Source organism: Populus alba, chromosome 4, assembly GCF_005239225.2.
Source record: "Populus alba chromosome 4, ASM523922v2, whole genome shotgun sequence".
Lineage (NCBI taxonomy): Eukaryota > Viridiplantae > Streptophyta > Magnoliopsida > Malpighiales > Salicaceae > Populus > Populus alba.
The window spans coordinates 9,636,088-9,653,646 of NC_133287.1; the positions used below are offsets into that span (position 1 = coordinate 9,636,088).

The following is a 17,559-nucleotide window of genomic DNA, read 5'->3' on the forward strand; positions in this document are numbered from 1 at the left end:
AACACAAACAAAAAATGCTCTTTTTTGCATGCACTATTCAAAAGGCATGAAAATTTTTTATTTGGTCCTTTAATTTTTACATTTTTGGTCATTATTTTTTTAGGATTTTACATTTCAGTCCCAAACTTATTTTTTGTTTTACATTTTGGTCCTTGAATGTTGAGAGAGAGGAGAAAGAGATTTGTTAATAAAAAAAAAGTGGAAAGAGAAAGAGAGTTTGGTCAGCCACATTCCAACCACACAAAAAAACTCATATTGGTGTCAATACATTTGTCTTAGAAACAAGAGTTCAATAGAGATGTTTTTTCCCTTCAAACATGTAAAAAAAAAAAAAAAAAGCAGATTAAGTCTGAAGTTTTTTGATATATATTCGCTTTTTATTTTTAAAAGTATTTTTTTTTTTGTTAAAATGTTTATTGAGATTTTTAAGATGTTCTAGAGGTAATTTTAGTTGAAAATAGATTAAAATTTTGATTTCTCTGATCCAAAAACTTGAATCCTAATTTTCATTGATAAAAAATCAAACTAATGAATGACATGTCATCTACCCATTTACCTAGGCAAAAGATGTGTCATTCTTTATATTTAAAAAGAATGTTACATGAGACATCAAGGCAACATATATGTTAAAAGGGTAAAAAAGAAGGGGGGGGTGGGGAAGGAGTCGCTACCAAGATTTATGATAATTAGGAACTGTAACTAGTTTACAAAGATCTTAGGTAAATGGTTGATTTTGTAATAAAAAAGATAGACATCACCTTATACATCTTACCTAAAAATAAGTTGCATTGTTATATGTTTTCAATGATGTGTATTTATGTGGTCTGCCTAAACCAATATGTTATATGGCTATTGTCTTTATTATCCATTAAACGTCCAAAAAATAAGGTTCAATGTTGACCCTTACCATTCCAAGATAATTTGGTGAATAATAAAACTATATTAATTAGCTTTATTATCTATTAATTAACATCCAAATAACAGGGTCCCACAATGTGACCATCTCATCCTGAATCGCTTAACATGTGATAGGATCAATATACAATATTGAATATTTATAGTCATGGTTCAATGACTACATACTAAATAACATCCAAGAAATAGAGCCCAATATTAGATCATTTCATCCTGAATTATTTAGTACATGATAGGAACACCAATGTATAAGACTCATTATGTCTGAAAGATTCACATTATATGCTAAATAGCATCCAAAGAACAAGACTCATTATTAGACCATTTCATCCTAAACTCATTTATTTTATTATCACCCAATGTCCTAAAGATCATGTATTAATTGATTCTATTATTTACTTATCAATATTCAAAGAATATAGCCTAATGTTAAACCATATTATCATGGGTTGATTAGTAATTAATAGTAACAATTAATTACTTGGATCATATATTATTTTATCATATTATCCGGTAATGAGTATTCAAAAGATAGGGTTTAATATTAATTTATCATCTTGGATCAATTAACAATTAATACAAATAATTAATACAAGGATCATTTTTACTTTATTTATTTATTTATTAATAATCTTGTTATTCATTAATCAACATGGAAAACAAAACCTAATGGTAGACAATATCTTATTGAGCTGATTAACAATTATTATTCTATAATTGTTTTTATTATTATTCCTTATATATGTTTTAAAAACAATTTATTCATCATATACTCGTAACAATATTTCTCCTAATAGTCCAATATTCAAATATAACATAAGGTTACACTTAACCATCTCATCTTATCCACTTAACCAACCAACAATCTAAAACTACCTCACACACATTGCTTGGTTCAAATCTCAAAAAGCACATAACCAAAAATTAATTAGCTAACAATTTTCAAATCAACAATATTTCAAAAATGGAAACACATTATCCAATATCAAGTATATCCTCAAGATCACAAATTAAGCATTGTTAAATATTTGTAGATCTAAAATCCAACTTGTAAATTTATAGATCTAAGAAATTCAAAATTCAAATTTTTGGTGTTCTTCCATCTATTCTAATTTTCCACATATACATGAAGAACTATATTTAATGAACTTGATCAAGATCTCAAGCTTAGAATTAAAACCTTTTAACATCATTTATCAATTCAATATCTCATAATCACAAAAACTACCAACATTACTCTTTTAATAACATCTCTCATCATTATCTTGAAAAACAATAATGGTATAACAACATTTAAATAATACTAACTATTTCCAAACTTCAACAAATCAAGTTGTTCTTCAAAAATCAATTACCATCACATCCATTATATCATGCATGTTTCTCAATATCAATAAAGAAAATCATCATAAAAACATCTAAATCAAGAAATTCCATCTAAATCATAAACTAAGATTCTCACTAATATCATAAACACTCAATTTAATCAATTCAAATCAACTAACACCACGAATCATATATACAAATCACATCTCAAACAATTATATCAACCAAAGAAAGTATCATGCATGAACTTAAACAAAATGTCCAATTAAAATTATCCAAAAAAACTAAGGGTGCCTAGTGATTCACTGTGGAGCAAGAAAGATTGCACTATGGATTGCTATAGTATAATGATATTTTTTGCCCTTCACAGTGAGAGCCAAAGAAGTGCAAACTGAGGGGCAAATTGATCATTTCACAAAGTTCAATTAGCATTGACAAATTGAATGGGGGTAAATTAGTCTTTTCCTTTTTTAAAACAATAAAAGACTTAATTATCCTTAAAAATATATAAAATTTTAGGCTTGCATAAAAGGCGTTTTGGTCTTTTTAATTTTTTCAAAATAGTAGAATGATGACTTTATCCTTTAGATTAAAAAACTAAGGTTGTTGTCTTAAAGGCATTTTAGTATTTTTAGTATGTTTATTATGTTATTTTCAGTTTCAGTTAGGGGTAATTTGATATAAATAATAATATTATTATTAGAAAAATGCTCCCACATAGGGGCTTTGTTGTCTTCTTAATTTTTTTAAATAGTAAAATGATGGATTTATCATTCAAATTAAAAAAAAAATAATAAGTCTATTGTCTTAAGGGAATTTTATTCTTTTTAGTATGCCTTTTATGTTATTATCAATTTCAATTATGGATAATTTGATTATTTAAAGAATATTAACATTACTAAAAACAAAATGGCTTGTGCGTGCTTTGCACACATTTGTTTGTGGACACCTTCAGCACCCTTCAAGAAATGCTTGCAGCAATATTGGACATTAAAAAATGACCAACAATGTGTCGTTCATGTGTCTTGTGACGACGAAACTAATAAGATTGCTCATGTGTTGAAAACTACGGTGCTTAGGTAGTTGTGAATTATTTTTTCTCCTTTGTTTTCTCTCTCTATTTTGACCTTGTGCTTCCCTTCCAATGCTCATTTGCATCCTTCAATTTGTATTTATTTTAATTTTATCCCTTAATAATTTGATTGCTATTTGTGTTGATTCTAATATTTTTTTAAGTTTAATGTTTTTATAATTTTATCCCTGATCATTTTATTTTATTTTATCTAATTTGATCCTTGGCTTTTTTTTTTTACTATTTTTTATTCATTTTCTTGATTATTTTTCAATTTTGTCCCTCAATATTTTATTCCATTTAGTTTTTGTATCTAATTTTGGTTATATTCTTTTGATTGCTATTTTTTATTCTTTTTCTTAATTTATTTTGTTTTTTAATATAGTCCCTAATTATTATTTTTTTCATTTAATTTTTATACTAGATTTCATTCTTAATATTTTGATTGCTATTTATTTTGTTTCGAAATTTTTTATGATTGGGAAATTTACTTTATATTTTTTATGTCAGCCTTCTAGAAAGTAGTTCTAATCTCATGATCATGGTCACTGGTTTAAACCCAATATTAGTTTGAACATCATGATTTGTTTCATTTTTTTTTTGTTATCCTGATCTCATATATCGGGTTACGGGTTAATTAAGTTAACCTAGGTTGACTATAATTTTTTTTCTCAACATTGTTTTATAAAATTATTATTTTTTAATTTTTATCCTTTGACAATAAGTTATTGGCCCTTAAGCTTTGTAATGTTTTTTTTTGTTTTGCTTTATATAGAGTTATCTTATGTGCGAGTTAATCAAGTTATTTTGTTCAATATTTTTTTTTAATGATTTAAATTTAGTATTTTTCTGTGTTCTTTTTTTAATTAAATCTTTTTATCGCAATTTCATATCGTGCATGATGGATTTGTATGTTAACTTAGATTGACACGAGTTTTTTTTTTCTTTGATTTTTTTTAAACTAATTTTTTTTCAATTCTATTATTTGACATTAAGTTATTAGGCTTTTAATTTTGTGAGTTTTTTTCCAAGTTGACTCGGGTTATTATCATTTAGACATTCTTTTTTATGTTACAAAAAAATTAACCTAGCTCATAGCGTAGTACGAACCATGTATTACAAATTAAACATTAACAATAGGATTAACATATTAGGTTTTAGGATCTTAAAAGTTAGCCTTCAATATAGGAGTTGAAGGTCATCGAAGATGCTAGAGTTGGTGGGGCAGCAAGGAGGCGCGTGACAATGACGTGCGACTATGTGAACCAGAGCTTGTAGTGTGTTTTCCCACACGTCGGTGAGATCTGGAGGCGTATGAAAACCTTCATAAGATGTACCTAATCTTCATTTTCCTCTTAGTGTCGACAGTGTATCTCATAATTGTTAGAGGTAATAGATTAAGCAGTTGAGAGTTTTGGCCTTTTCTCTCTCTTCTTGTAGCTTCTTCTTCTTCTTCTTCTTCTTCTTTGTGATTTTCTCGTCCTTTCCTTTGCCTAGCTTGAAGGGTAGGCTGTCATGGTATGTTATTGTTGATCTTGAGTGATTATTAAGGTTTTGTGAGAGATTTGAGTGAGAAAAGGCTTAGTTTATACGTATGTGTTAAATGGAATAGAGAGCTAGCTTAGTGAGAGAGATCACCATCTTTTTCTAAAAAAAATTTAGTGGTGCGTGTTTTGAGTAGTTTTTCTTCTTTTTTTTGTTTTTTCTTGAGAGAGAGTGTTTATGATTTTTTTACGCTTATGTATGGTTTTTCAGTGTGGCTCCCCCTTGTATGAGTGAGGAAAAGTTTATTTATATTAATCAAAATATTCCTTTTACACTTGGATTCTAATCTCTTACACACCCTTCCATAGTTTTTTGTATTTTCCAAAACCTTTCAGTATCTTCTAAAATTCCCCTCCTTTTTTAAAAAAAGAATGTGCTCCCTCTTTCCCTCTCCTTTTCTTTTGAAATTCAATTTTTAAAAACCAATCCATATTATGAGTTCTACAATACATCTGACCTACTAAAAGAATTTCTTGTTGTTTGATTAAATTTTGATTTTATTTTTTTGAAAGATTTGTAAATACAAAAATAACATGTGAAGTGATAAAAATTATAAAATGACCATATACTGACCAAACCATGTTGAAAATGTTTTTTTATTATTATTATTATTTAGAAATATAAAAGTAAAAAATAAGTTATGAAAAAGAAGATAATCAAATATGCAGGCCTGACCATCTTAGCCTATTAGAGTATGACTTGTTTTTTAAAAGGAAATTTTATCCAATCACCTTCTATGTTTTAATAATTTTTTCGTTTCTTTTTTAATTCATTCAAATAAAAATATTAAAATTATATTTACAAAATTATATCTATCATTTACTTTTTGGTGAGAAAATTAACTTTCCACGTTAATCTTTATTTAGTATTCATATTTTTTTATTTATCAGTTCATATATTTTTAAATGTATTGTGTTAATATATGTTACAATAATAATAAAAATAAAGATAAAGATAATAGGATTCGAGCGTCTGAGTATTTGGAAAAACAAATAATTTATATCATTTATGCTTGATTTATCCCTAAATTCTTTTGTCTGCTCCCAGTTGGATACTTCATTGCAGCTCTGATGGGATTGTTATTCTTACTTACATGCGCCGCTGCTATTCTTGTTGTTGACTTGCTTCATTTTAGTTTTGAATTGGTTTTTTACTTGGTTCAAACCTGAGAATAAAAGGTTTAAAGCTTCACTTGTATTTGATACCCAGATTCTCATGAGCATCTGCGTCTTCAAAAAGGGATTTCCTTAAAATTCATGAAATATATGCCCTTCATATTATCATAAAGCGATGCCTCTGCATGTGCTCCCCAAGTCTAATCAAGTGGTGTTGTTTGTTAAATAATGTAGTCTTATTTATTAAGGGTAGAATAGTACTTTCAGTTTTATATATACTTCATTTGTATTTAGGTTAAGACAATTATTTCAGATTATTCAGAAATTTCCTTTACCTTAACATGCATCGATTTTTTTTTGGAGTGATATTTTGTTTTCTTCTGTAAAATTGGGTATTCAATTTGGTATTTGCTTCTGTTTGCGTTCAGTTTTTGCAAATTTGTTTCGTTTTTTGGAGTAATCGTATAATTTCAAGAAGATATTTGTTTAGCTTCTATAATCTTTGTTTAGTTTCTGCAATTTAGTATTTTGTTTTCTAGTTATCTATGATTGTTGATTATGGCTACTGAAAGAGATGATTCGCTTCAGTCTGTGAGTGTGAGGTTGGATGGGAAGAACTATTCATATTGGAGTTATGTAATGAGAAATTTTCTTAAGGGTAAGAAGATGTGGGGGTATGTTAGTGGAACTTATATGATACCTAAGAATATTGAGGTGGGGATGCTGGTTTGATAGATACATGGGAAGCAAATAATGCAAAGATCATTACTTGGATCAACATTTCTATTGAGCATTCAATAGGTACACAGTTGGCAAAGTATGAGACAGCAAAAGAGGTTTAGGATCATCTGCAAAGGTTATTCACACAATCAAATTTTGCAAAACAGTATCAATTAGAGAATGAAATACGAGCTCTTCATCAGAAGAATATGAGTATTCAAGAGTTTTATTCTGCTATGACAGATCTTTGGAATCAATTGGCTTTTATAGAATCAGCAGAATTAAAGGCATTTGGTGCCTATATTGAGCGTAAAGAGCAGCAACGATTGATACAGTTTTTAACAGCACTTCGCAGTGATATCGAAGGACTTAAAGGTTCAATTCTGCATTGTTTTCCACTGCCTTCTATTGACTCTATTGTCAGTGAGTTATTGGCTGAAGAAATACGTCTTCAGTCTTATTTTGAAAAAGGAATTCTTTCTGCTTCAAATCATTCTATACTAACAATACCTTCTAGGCCATTCTCTAATCATCAGAACAAGTTTCACACAAGATTTGGCTTCGATGAGTGCAATTTTTATAAGAAGAAAGGTCATTGGAAGGCTCAGTGCCCTAAGTTGAGACATTAGAATCAAGCTTGGAAGCCTGGCAATTAGTCACAATCTAATGCTCATAGACCACCTCAGGGTTATAAACCACCACACTATAATACAGCAGCAGTAGCTTCCCCAAGCTCTATTACCGATCCTAATGTTTTAGCTGAGCAATTTCAGAAGTTTCTCTCCTTGCAGCCACAAACAATGATGGCTTCTTCTTCCATAGGTTAGTTGCCTCATAGTTCCTCAGGTATGTCACACTCTGAATAGGTCTTGGATTCTGGTGCTTCCCATCATATGTCTCCAGATTCCTCATCTCTTACCTTTGTGTCCTCTTTGTCCTCCATTCCTATTATGATTACTGATGGCACTCCTATGCCCTTAGCAGGTGTTGGTTCTGTTGTCACACCTAACTTGTCTCTCCCTAATGTTTATCTTATTCCAAAACTCAAATTGAATCTTGCGTCTGTTGGTCAAATATGTGATTCTGGTGATTATTTAGTCATGTTTTCTAGTTTTTTTTTTGTTATGTACAGGATCTGCAATCTCAGAAGTTGATTGGGACAGGCCGTAAGGAGAATGGACTATATATTTTGGATGAGTTAAAAGTGTCAGTTGCTGCTGCTACTGCCGCTACTACTACTACTATTGATTTGTCTTCTTTTCGTTTGAGTCTTTCATCTTCTAGTTTTTATTTATGGCATTCCCATCTAGGTCATGTTTCGTCTTCTCGTTTGAGATTTTTGGCATCCACAGGAGCTTTAGGAAATTTGAAAACTTGTGACATTTCTGATTGTAGTGGATGTAAACTGGCAAAATTTTCCGCTTTACATTTTAATCGAAGTATTTTTGTTTCCTCTTTCCTATTTGATTTGATTCATTCTGATGTGTGGGGACCTTCTCCTGTTGCCACAAAAGGAGGGTATCGATATTATGTCTCTTTTATTGATGATCATACTCGTTATTGTTGGGTTTATTTAATGAAACATCGTTCTGAATTCTTTGAGATATATGCAGTTTTTCAAGCTCTTATCAAAACTCAACATTCTGTTGTGATCAAATGCTTTAGGTGTGATTTGAATGGAGAATACATCTCTACTAAATTTTGCCAATTGCTTGCCTTAGATGGAATCATCCACCAAACTTCATGTACAGATACTCCTGAGCAAAATGGTGTTGCTGAAAGAAAACATAGGCATATTGTCGAAACTGCTCGTTCTCTCTTGTTGTCTGCTTTTGTTCCTAGTGAGTTTTGGGGAGAAGATGTTCTTACTTTTGTAAGTTTGATTAATATGATTCCATCTTCTCATAATTCGGGTATATCTCCTTTTGAAAAGTTATATGGGTATGTCCCTGATTATTCATCATTTAGAGTCTTTGGTTGTACTTGTTTCGTTCTTCGTCCTCATGTAGAACGTAGTAAGCTATCCCCTTGATCCGCTATTTATGTCTTTATGGGTTATGGTAAAGGGAAAAAGGGATATCGTTGTTTTGATCCAATAACTCAAAAACTTTATGTGTCTCGTCATGTTGTCTTCCTTGAGCATATACCTTTCTTTTTTATTCCATCCACTACCCATAGCCTGACTAAAATTGATCTTATTCATATAGATCCCTTTTCTAAGGATTATAGCAATGATACCTCTCCCCATGTTTGATCAATTTGTACTCATAACTCTGCAGGTACTGGTACTTTACTCTCTAGCACACCTAAAGCTCCATTCTCATCTACAGCCCCTCAAGCTTCATCTGAGATTGTGGATCCACCTCCATGTCAGTCCATTCGCGTTAATAAGTCCACAAAACTACCAGATTTTGCTTATTCTTGTTATTCTTCATCTTTTACTTCCTTTTTAGCTTCTATTCATTGTCTTTTTTAGCCCTTTTCCTATAAAGAGGCAATTCTTGATCCGTTTTGGCAGCAAGCTATGGATGAGGAGCTTTCTACTTTGCATAAGACATATACTTGGGATATGGTTCCTCTACCTCCTGGTAAGAGTGTTGTTGGTTGTCGTTGGGTGTACAAGATCAAGACTAATTCTGATAGGTCTATTGAGCGATACAAAGCTAGGCTGGTTGCAAAAGGATACTCTTAATAGTATGGTATGGACTATGAGGAGACATTTGCCCTAGTTGCAAAAATGACTACTATTCATACTCTTATTGTTGTAGCTTCGATTCGTCAGTGGCATATTTCTCAGCTTGATGTTAAAAATGTCTTCTTGAATGGAGATCTTCAAGAAGAAGTTTTTATGGCACCCCCTCCTGGTATTTCACATGACTCTGGATATGTTTGTAAGCTTAAGAAAGCATTATGTGGTCTCAAACAAGCACCCCGTGCTTGGTTTGAGAAATTCTTTATTGTAATCTCGTTTCTTGGCTTTGTTTCTAGCAGTCATGATTCTGCTCTTTTTATTAAATGCACTAATGCAGGTCTTATCATTATGTCTTTATATGTTGATGATATGATTATTACTGGTAATGACATTGATAGTATTTCAGTTTTGAAGACAGAGTTGGCTAGACGATTTGGATGAAGGATTATCTTCGATATTTCCTGGGTATTAAGGTAGCATACTTACCTAGAGGTTACCTTCTTTCTCAGTCGAAATATGTTGCAAATATTCTTAAGCGGGCTAGACTTACTGATAACAAGACTGTAGATACTCCTATTGAGGTTAATGAGAGGTACTCTTCTTCTGATGCTTTACCTTTGATAGATCCTACTTTATACCGCACTATTGTTGGGAGTTTGGTATATCTCACCATTACTTGTCCAGATATTGCATATGTTGTTCATGTTATTAGTCAGTTTGTTGCCTCTCCTACTATTGTTCACTAAGCAGCTGTTCTTTGTATTTTGCGATATATTCGGGGTACAGTTTTTCAGAGTCTTTTACTTTCATCCACCTCTTCCTTAGAGTTGCGTGCATACTCTAATGCTGATCATAGTAGTGATCCCACATATCGCAAGTCTATTACCGAGTTTTGTATCTTTTTAAGTGATTCTCTTATTTCTTAGAAGAGTAAGAAACAATCTATTGTTTCTTAATCATCCACTGAAACAGAATATTGTGTCATGACAGCTACTACCAAAGAGATTGTTTGGTTACGTTGGTTACTTGCTAATATGGGAGTTTCCTTTTCTCATCCTACTCCTATATATTGTGACAACCAGAGTTTCATTCAGATTGCTCACAACTCAGTTTTTCATGAGCGAACTAAACACATTGAAATCGATTGTCATCTTACTCGTCATCATCTCAAGCATGAAACCATTACTTTGCCTTTTGTTTCTTTTTCCTTGCAGATTGCAGATTTATTTACCAAGGCGCATTCCATATCTCATTTTCATTTTCTGGTTGACAAACTCTCGATACTTGTAGTTGTCGCATCATAAGTTTGAGTGGAGATGTTAAATAATATTTATGTAGTCTTATTTATTAAAAGTAGAATAGTACTTTCAATTTAACCTATATATACTTCATTTGTATTTAGATTAAGACATTGCATTCATAATATACAGATTATTCAAAATCTAACTTTCTTTTTGGTATTTGATCTCAATTGCTTTAACTACTGTTAGCATGCAAATCACTGAACAGAGGAAGCAGAGGAATTTCACTAATCGGATGTTGCCTTGAAAGAACATGGAGGATTTGCTTTCCTTCCATTATAATATCAAGTGTAATCATGGGAAACATGAAAGTAAATCTTCTACCATTTCTGACACAGTTTGCTGACATGCTCTTGCATGCTACAGTGAAGAACAACAAGAGGAATAAAGAGAACTGCTAGGTCTTGAATTCTATTGCGGCGCAATACATAAAATGCGGGAAAACCCCGCAAGTAAATTTAGTCATAAATTTTGCCATACAACTCACTGAGAATCCCTTCTCTGTTTTGGGTTCTTTTGTTTATTCCCAGAACAATTCCCAAGTGAGCGACTAGAGAAACAGGTACACAACCATTTATAGGTATCTCCAAATCGGCAGGGCATTACCATTCGGTGACAGGTTAATATTGCATTGCAAAGTCCAAGCACCAAACCGACTAGTACACACTATAAACTCAGTGTCGGTTATAGTTAGACTTTGACAGGAACTAAATATTACACTGTAAACTCGAGTGATGATTAGAAGGAACCGTGTGACATGCCATAACCTCGACCACGACCAGCATAACCATAGCCTCTTCCATAATAACCACCACCTGATCGACCACCTCGGCCAGGTCCCCAACCTCCTTGACCACCCCAATGGTGGGAGAAATTAACAGATGTCTGCAAATTTAAATCGAGAAATTAAGCCCATCAATATTGGCAACAAAGAGTCATGGCAATAATTGAAAACAAAAATTTATCATTTCAGCAGTTCAGAGTGTTTTTTAAACTTTTACTGTTCTAAAATAAAACAAAACTCTTTAAGACAATCCCCACATAATTTAGTAGTGGCAAAAACTTTGACAAATTTTATCAGGTTAGATTCTAAAATTAGAAAAAGCAAATGATGAGGGTTATAGAGGACAACACATACGTCAGTATCTCTTCTCAACTGCTGGGAAAATCTAGCTCTCCCATTACGTGATCCACCATCAAGAGCATCACATGATATGGAATCAAAAAAGTCATCCTTCACATAAACAGGCTGCAGAATGCAAAACACAGAGTAAGCAAAAGTACAAAGGATTTGAAGCAGCAAATCCTTTCAGTTTTATTTTTGTGTGTGTGTGTGTGTATGTGTGTGTGTGAGAGAGAGAGAGAGAGAGAGTACCTTGGTCTCAAGTTTCGATGATCCAACATCATCTTCATCTAGCAAATCATCCCTGTCTTGAGCTTTGTGAGTCTTACCAAGTTGACCCCATACTTCGTCCTTATTGAATTTCTCATTCATTGCTGTAAAATCAAAATCCTCCTCGAATCTGGTAGCAGAACGTGAAATCTGCAATCCCAAAGGTTGACTTGTTAAAACTCAAAGTCCACAAAGAATATTGGCTACAGCTACTTTGGTTTAGAAAAGCAAAACAGACAAATTACCTTTCTAGAGTCAGCAATGAACTAGCAGTGATTAAGGAATGGAGAAATTAAGCACAAAAACTAAGACCACCTCTGTATCTAGAACTAGTAATTGCTTGTTAAAAAAGCAAAAACAATAACAACTAATAATAATGAATAACAAAGGAAAGGGAGAGAAAGAAATTAGAGCATGTGAAGCTAAAGCAGGATGTTTTCAGAAACTTCCCATTTGATATTCTTTAGAAGGAACAGCTCATCTGATACGTTTCTTATTTTACATTGGCCATGTTACACAGCATCAAAGTCAAATTGCCAAATCATGACGACATAAAAAAAGAGATAAAAAGGTTAAATCTGCCAATATGGAAATGCAAGGAAGACAGCACATACCTCATTTTCTCTTCCCCTCCCACGTCCTCCTCTACCAGTATGATAAGTGTACATAGGCGCTCCATATACCTTAAAGGAGAAAAGAAACAGATGAGGCAGATTACAATTCAATAATGTGAGTAACTTGTAGAAAAGCATTTATCACCAAACTAGGAACCAGGGAACATCAATATAAAGAGGCCAACTTCAAATTTTCTCAAGTCAAGAATAATGGAGCTCTCAAGAAATTCGCATACCTTATGCTCAGGTTGTGAAGGTAGAGGTAATATGGGTTTCTGCACTTCTGCTGCAGCTGTTGTTGGTGGCGGTGCTGACAATTCTGGTGATGATACCTGCACCACCTGGACATCCTTTTGAGCTATCTGTGAAGACTGCAGTGAGGGAATAATGGGAGGGCCAGGCTGCAAAATTTGGCCCGGTGTCACCAGAGGTGTTTTTCCCTCGTTCAAAACTGAACTTGATGTCCTCATGATGGAGGATGGAGGTTCAGACATTCTTTTAAAAGGCATTATTGGATCTGGGACTGTCTTGGGCAGGTAAGAACCTGGTGATGCAATAGCAATTTTATCTACAGCAGTAGTCAATGGGGATGCCAATGGCGAGTTACTAGGAAGTGTTTGAGTAGAAACCCTATCAGGAGTTAAATTTGTTGAGTCTGAAACCATTGCAGAAGACCGTGAAGAAGGAAGAGTAGAAGTTGGCAAATTTAAGTTGCTTGTACTAAATGGTGGCAACAGAGGGGGGCTTTCTGACAAAGGAGAAGCTGAAGTGTTGGATGCATTCATGGCAGGATACTGCACAGATTGCATCATGGAAGGTGGCATTGACAAGCCAGGTGTGGGTCGAAGCAAAGCTTGCTGTGGGGCCTGAACTCCATTTGAGGGCCCATAGTATCCCTGCCAATACATTGGCATGGCAAGCCCACTACCATTTGTGGTTGGAAGGAGATGTGATGGACCCCATGATTCTAAACTCGCATCAGGCTGATATTGGGGAAGACTACCTTGAAATGTTGGCCTGGGAAGACCACTGGATGAAGCATGGGAACTTGGATCTGTTAGAGATCCATTACCAGAAGAAGGCAAATTCATGGATGCAGTTGCTGCTTGAGGATACTGAGACTGCACAAGGGAATTTAAATAAATAATAATGCGCTTAAGTAAAGCAAGACATTCTTTTCAAGCCTGGATAGAATAAGCACTATTCAGATTTTATACAAGTTATACCAAGTAACTAATGAAACTGACTTCTGGAATCACATGTCCATATATGCAAACAAAATCACTTAGATTAGCAATTTTCTTAACTTAAGTTTATCATGTGAGTTACGAAGTGGGGGCAACTCTTGCTAGACAGAGTTTTCTCTGCAGTTCGACCTCTTGACCTCTCCCTTGAAATGGGGGAGAGGCAGCACTATTTGTACCAGAGGTCCCATGGTAAATTTTCTCCAAGACCATAATAATATCCAAATCTGCCATAATTTTATCACCTCAAAATCAATAATATCTAACCGATCCATGGACAGACATGCATGAGACCAATGTCATTTTCTTCACCTGGATGATGGCAGGATCATTGTGCACGGGTGTTGCAGTCTGAACAGGTGGAGAAGACTTGACCTGCAAATCCTGTGACCAAATGCACCAAAGAAGAAAAAAGAAATGTAAATCTATTCCATAACAACTTAAATATGGAGTATCAAATGCCACCTTAACAAAATGTTTGGCCCATAACAGTGTAATCAATGAGGTTCTATTGTAACTCCTTAAATATTCAATATGATCCTCCAAAACTCAACGAATGATGGATGCCTTTATGTTTATGCATGCTAGTATACAGCAAAGCTTTAACAATAACCAGCTGAAACTGATACTAAGCATGACATGTCCTCAGCAACATCGTCAAAAATTGCAGGGGCACTTAATTTATAATATTATACACCAAATTTTTTTGCCAGCAGAGAGGCAGGTGCTTCACATGCATATAATTCCCCTATTCAGGTAAGGCCAGCATGGTTTATGAATTCATTCCCCAATTCAAGCCTAGCACATATTGAACAGACTTAACCCAGAACTTAATGAGTGTAAATTAAAGAGAAAACACAGAAAAAAAATACAAAACCTTACAACTACCAACAGCTAGCAACGTTTTGCTTGTCCAATGAGTAGGTAGCAGAGTGTCAAAAAACCCATCCATAACAAACAAACCTTGTCTGTCTGTGGCTAAAAAGCTCAAACTTGTACTTCTCATGGCAGACCATCTATACAATGCTAAAGCGTGTAGTTGATTAATGGTCAATCTGCTGAACATGGTGCAGGAATGACCAGAAACAACAACTTTGAGCTTACATACCGTACAACAAAAATGCAAGAAATGTGAGATATTTTCCATGCAAGTGGTGACTTGAGAGCTTGTATTGACCAAAACTAAGAGTGTCAATCTGTGAAACCATGCATGTTTTCTAGTTCAAATAAATACAGATAGTTTACCCAAGGAGAAATGAAGCATAAAACGTGATAGTAAGAATAATCATTATACACATTATGCATGTCCCCAGAAAAATCCTCTTAACATGTTGTCCAGACTTTGAATTTTGATATGCATAGCAAATGATTCTCATTGCAGACAATCAGTATACCTTGATATCAGTTCCTCGGAAGAGAATGAACTCATAAATTTTATCGCTTGGAGGAACTTGCAGGCCATCCTTTTTCCGCCCTTCCGTTCCAAATGATCTTACTGCAAATTTAAGCAATGTGATTTAGAGCCAACAGACATGCTCTACATCTTTAAACAGTATCCAAAAGAAAGAACGAGAAGGAATAAAATACAGAATGTGAAGGCAGAACTTTCCCAAAGATTTACTTCTAATATCTTTTGAGGCTGACAATTTCATTATCATCAGAAATACGAGAAAGTCAAAGTGGCTGAAAAACATATTATTTTGCATGAGTTCCAGAAAAATGTGGTTGCTGCTACAGTAATTTACTTTAGGATTAGCACGAAACATAGAAGATTGTGACCCAAACTTACCACATTATGGTTCCAGTATAAGTATACTACTAAATGTCTCTTAAAAAATGTATAATATTGCGAAAATGATATAAGGTATTTCAGCAGGCGCACAAAAAACAAGCTATTGTTATGCTCAAGAAAAACATTCCAGCCATGGAAATATCACAGGTTTCATATGAAAATGGTCTGATATCTGCATGCTCTGAACTTTTATTTAAGTCATAACTTCCATTTTTGTAAAAGTAAAATACAATCATGTGGTCCAGTTTTCTTCTATTTCCAAACTTCCATTTATGTCATATGCAACTTCAACGACATTCTATGGAACAGTTAATGTTGCAATAGTTTATCAACGCTATCATATGACTTACATAACCGACAGATTCTTCCAATTAGAACAAAATACTACTGAGCATTGCACAAAATAGAGTGCTATCCCCTACTTTTCATTCTTTTTTTCTTTTTTTTTATCTTTTCAAAATGGCATCCTTTCTCTCAATGATGAATAACATCACCTTGAATCACAAACAAAAATGTCTAATTCCAAGAGTGCCATGAAGCAGATTTTGCAACCATGTCTGCCTTAATTTAATCCTCTTAAACAACACAACCTCTGTTCTTCAAATATAAGCCCATATCAATGTGTCAATGCTGATGTCTTTTACCACCTTCCACCAGGCATAGAACTTTGAACTGGGCTCACAAAATTTTCTTTACCAATAGAAATTCTCTCAAGTACAAATGAACCTTCCAGTGTTAAATACAGTTTGCATTTCAACATCTACATTCATACTACATGACTTGTACCAAAAAGAAAAGAACTCTAAAGCTCCAACCCACATCACAAAATCACAATGACACAAAAACCCATTTGAGATTGAAAGAATCTCTGTCTTAACAACCAGAAAAGAAAAAACCCAGAAAGCAAAACCCAGCACAAATGTATAAAGAAAAACCCAAAAAAAAAAAAGGATCAAAATATTTACCATTTCTTAAGCCGATGGTGGATTCTTGAGTGTTGATGTTGAAAAGAACGCCTTCATAACGAATCTCAGACTTTGAAGTCAAGCTAATCAAGCTACCTACATAGGAATCTGCTGATGACCCACCACCACCACCACTACCTGTAGAAGAAGAAGAAGAAGATCTGGCTGCCTCTGCTGTTGCAGCTGCCATGACTTGAAAATAATATCAAATAAAGATTGATGCTTTCTTGTTTCTTTGCCAAAGTAGAAATGGAAGAAAAAAAGAGAACGCAGATAGATGCAAAGGGTGTGTCTTTCTTTCTTTCTTTCTTTCTTTCTTTGTCTTTTGGCTTTAATAAAGGGGGCAAGTCTTCTTGTTTACGTTGTTTGTTGGTCTGCTTATGTCCCTCTTTAATGAAAATTGCTGTGTCCGTAATTGTTCCAATTCCATTTACTTTAATAATTGAAAAACAAATATGTAGTTTTAGGATATTGCTTCCTTGTGGTTTAGATTAATTATTTTTTAAAGTAAAAAATTCCAAATATTATTAACATGTTTTATAATAAAAAATAACTATAAACTTAAAATGTGATGCATAAACATATTTTTTTAAAAAAAATATTGATATAGTGATATATTAAATAATATTTATTTTTAAATATTGAAATAATGATATATTGAATTGACCTAAATTAACATGTTAGATTTTTAATTTTAATCATTAGACCATAATAATCTTATAAAAAAATAAATTAAAATAAATTATGAATATTAATTTTTAATTAATCTAATGTTGAAGCACAAAATTGAAAAAAAATATTAAATTAAAAATGATCAAAACGCCTACCTAAGTTAAATTATCAAACCAATAAAATGGGTCATGGG

General features: G+C 33.1%; 1 protein-coding gene across 1 annotated transcript; it reads right to left on the reverse strand.

The window, feature by feature from the left end:
- Positions 1–11,071: 11,071 nt before the first annotated feature.
- LOC118056013 (protein decapping 5) lies at positions 11,072–17,049 on the reverse strand. The gene is made up of 8 exons (XM_035068090.2): positions 16,695–17,049; positions 15,332–15,432; positions 14,250–14,321; positions 12,930–13,814; positions 12,694–12,762; positions 12,062–12,229; positions 11,825–11,935; positions 11,072–11,571 (listed from the first exon to the last, which is right to left on the reverse strand). The coding sequence occupies exons 1-8, from the start codon at positions 16,882–16,884 to the stop codon at positions 11,425–11,427; spliced, it is 1,743 nt and encodes a 580-aa protein (XP_034923981.1). The 5' UTR covers positions 16,885–17,049; the 3' UTR covers positions 11,072–11,424.
- Positions 17,050–17,559: the final 510 nt, after the last annotated feature.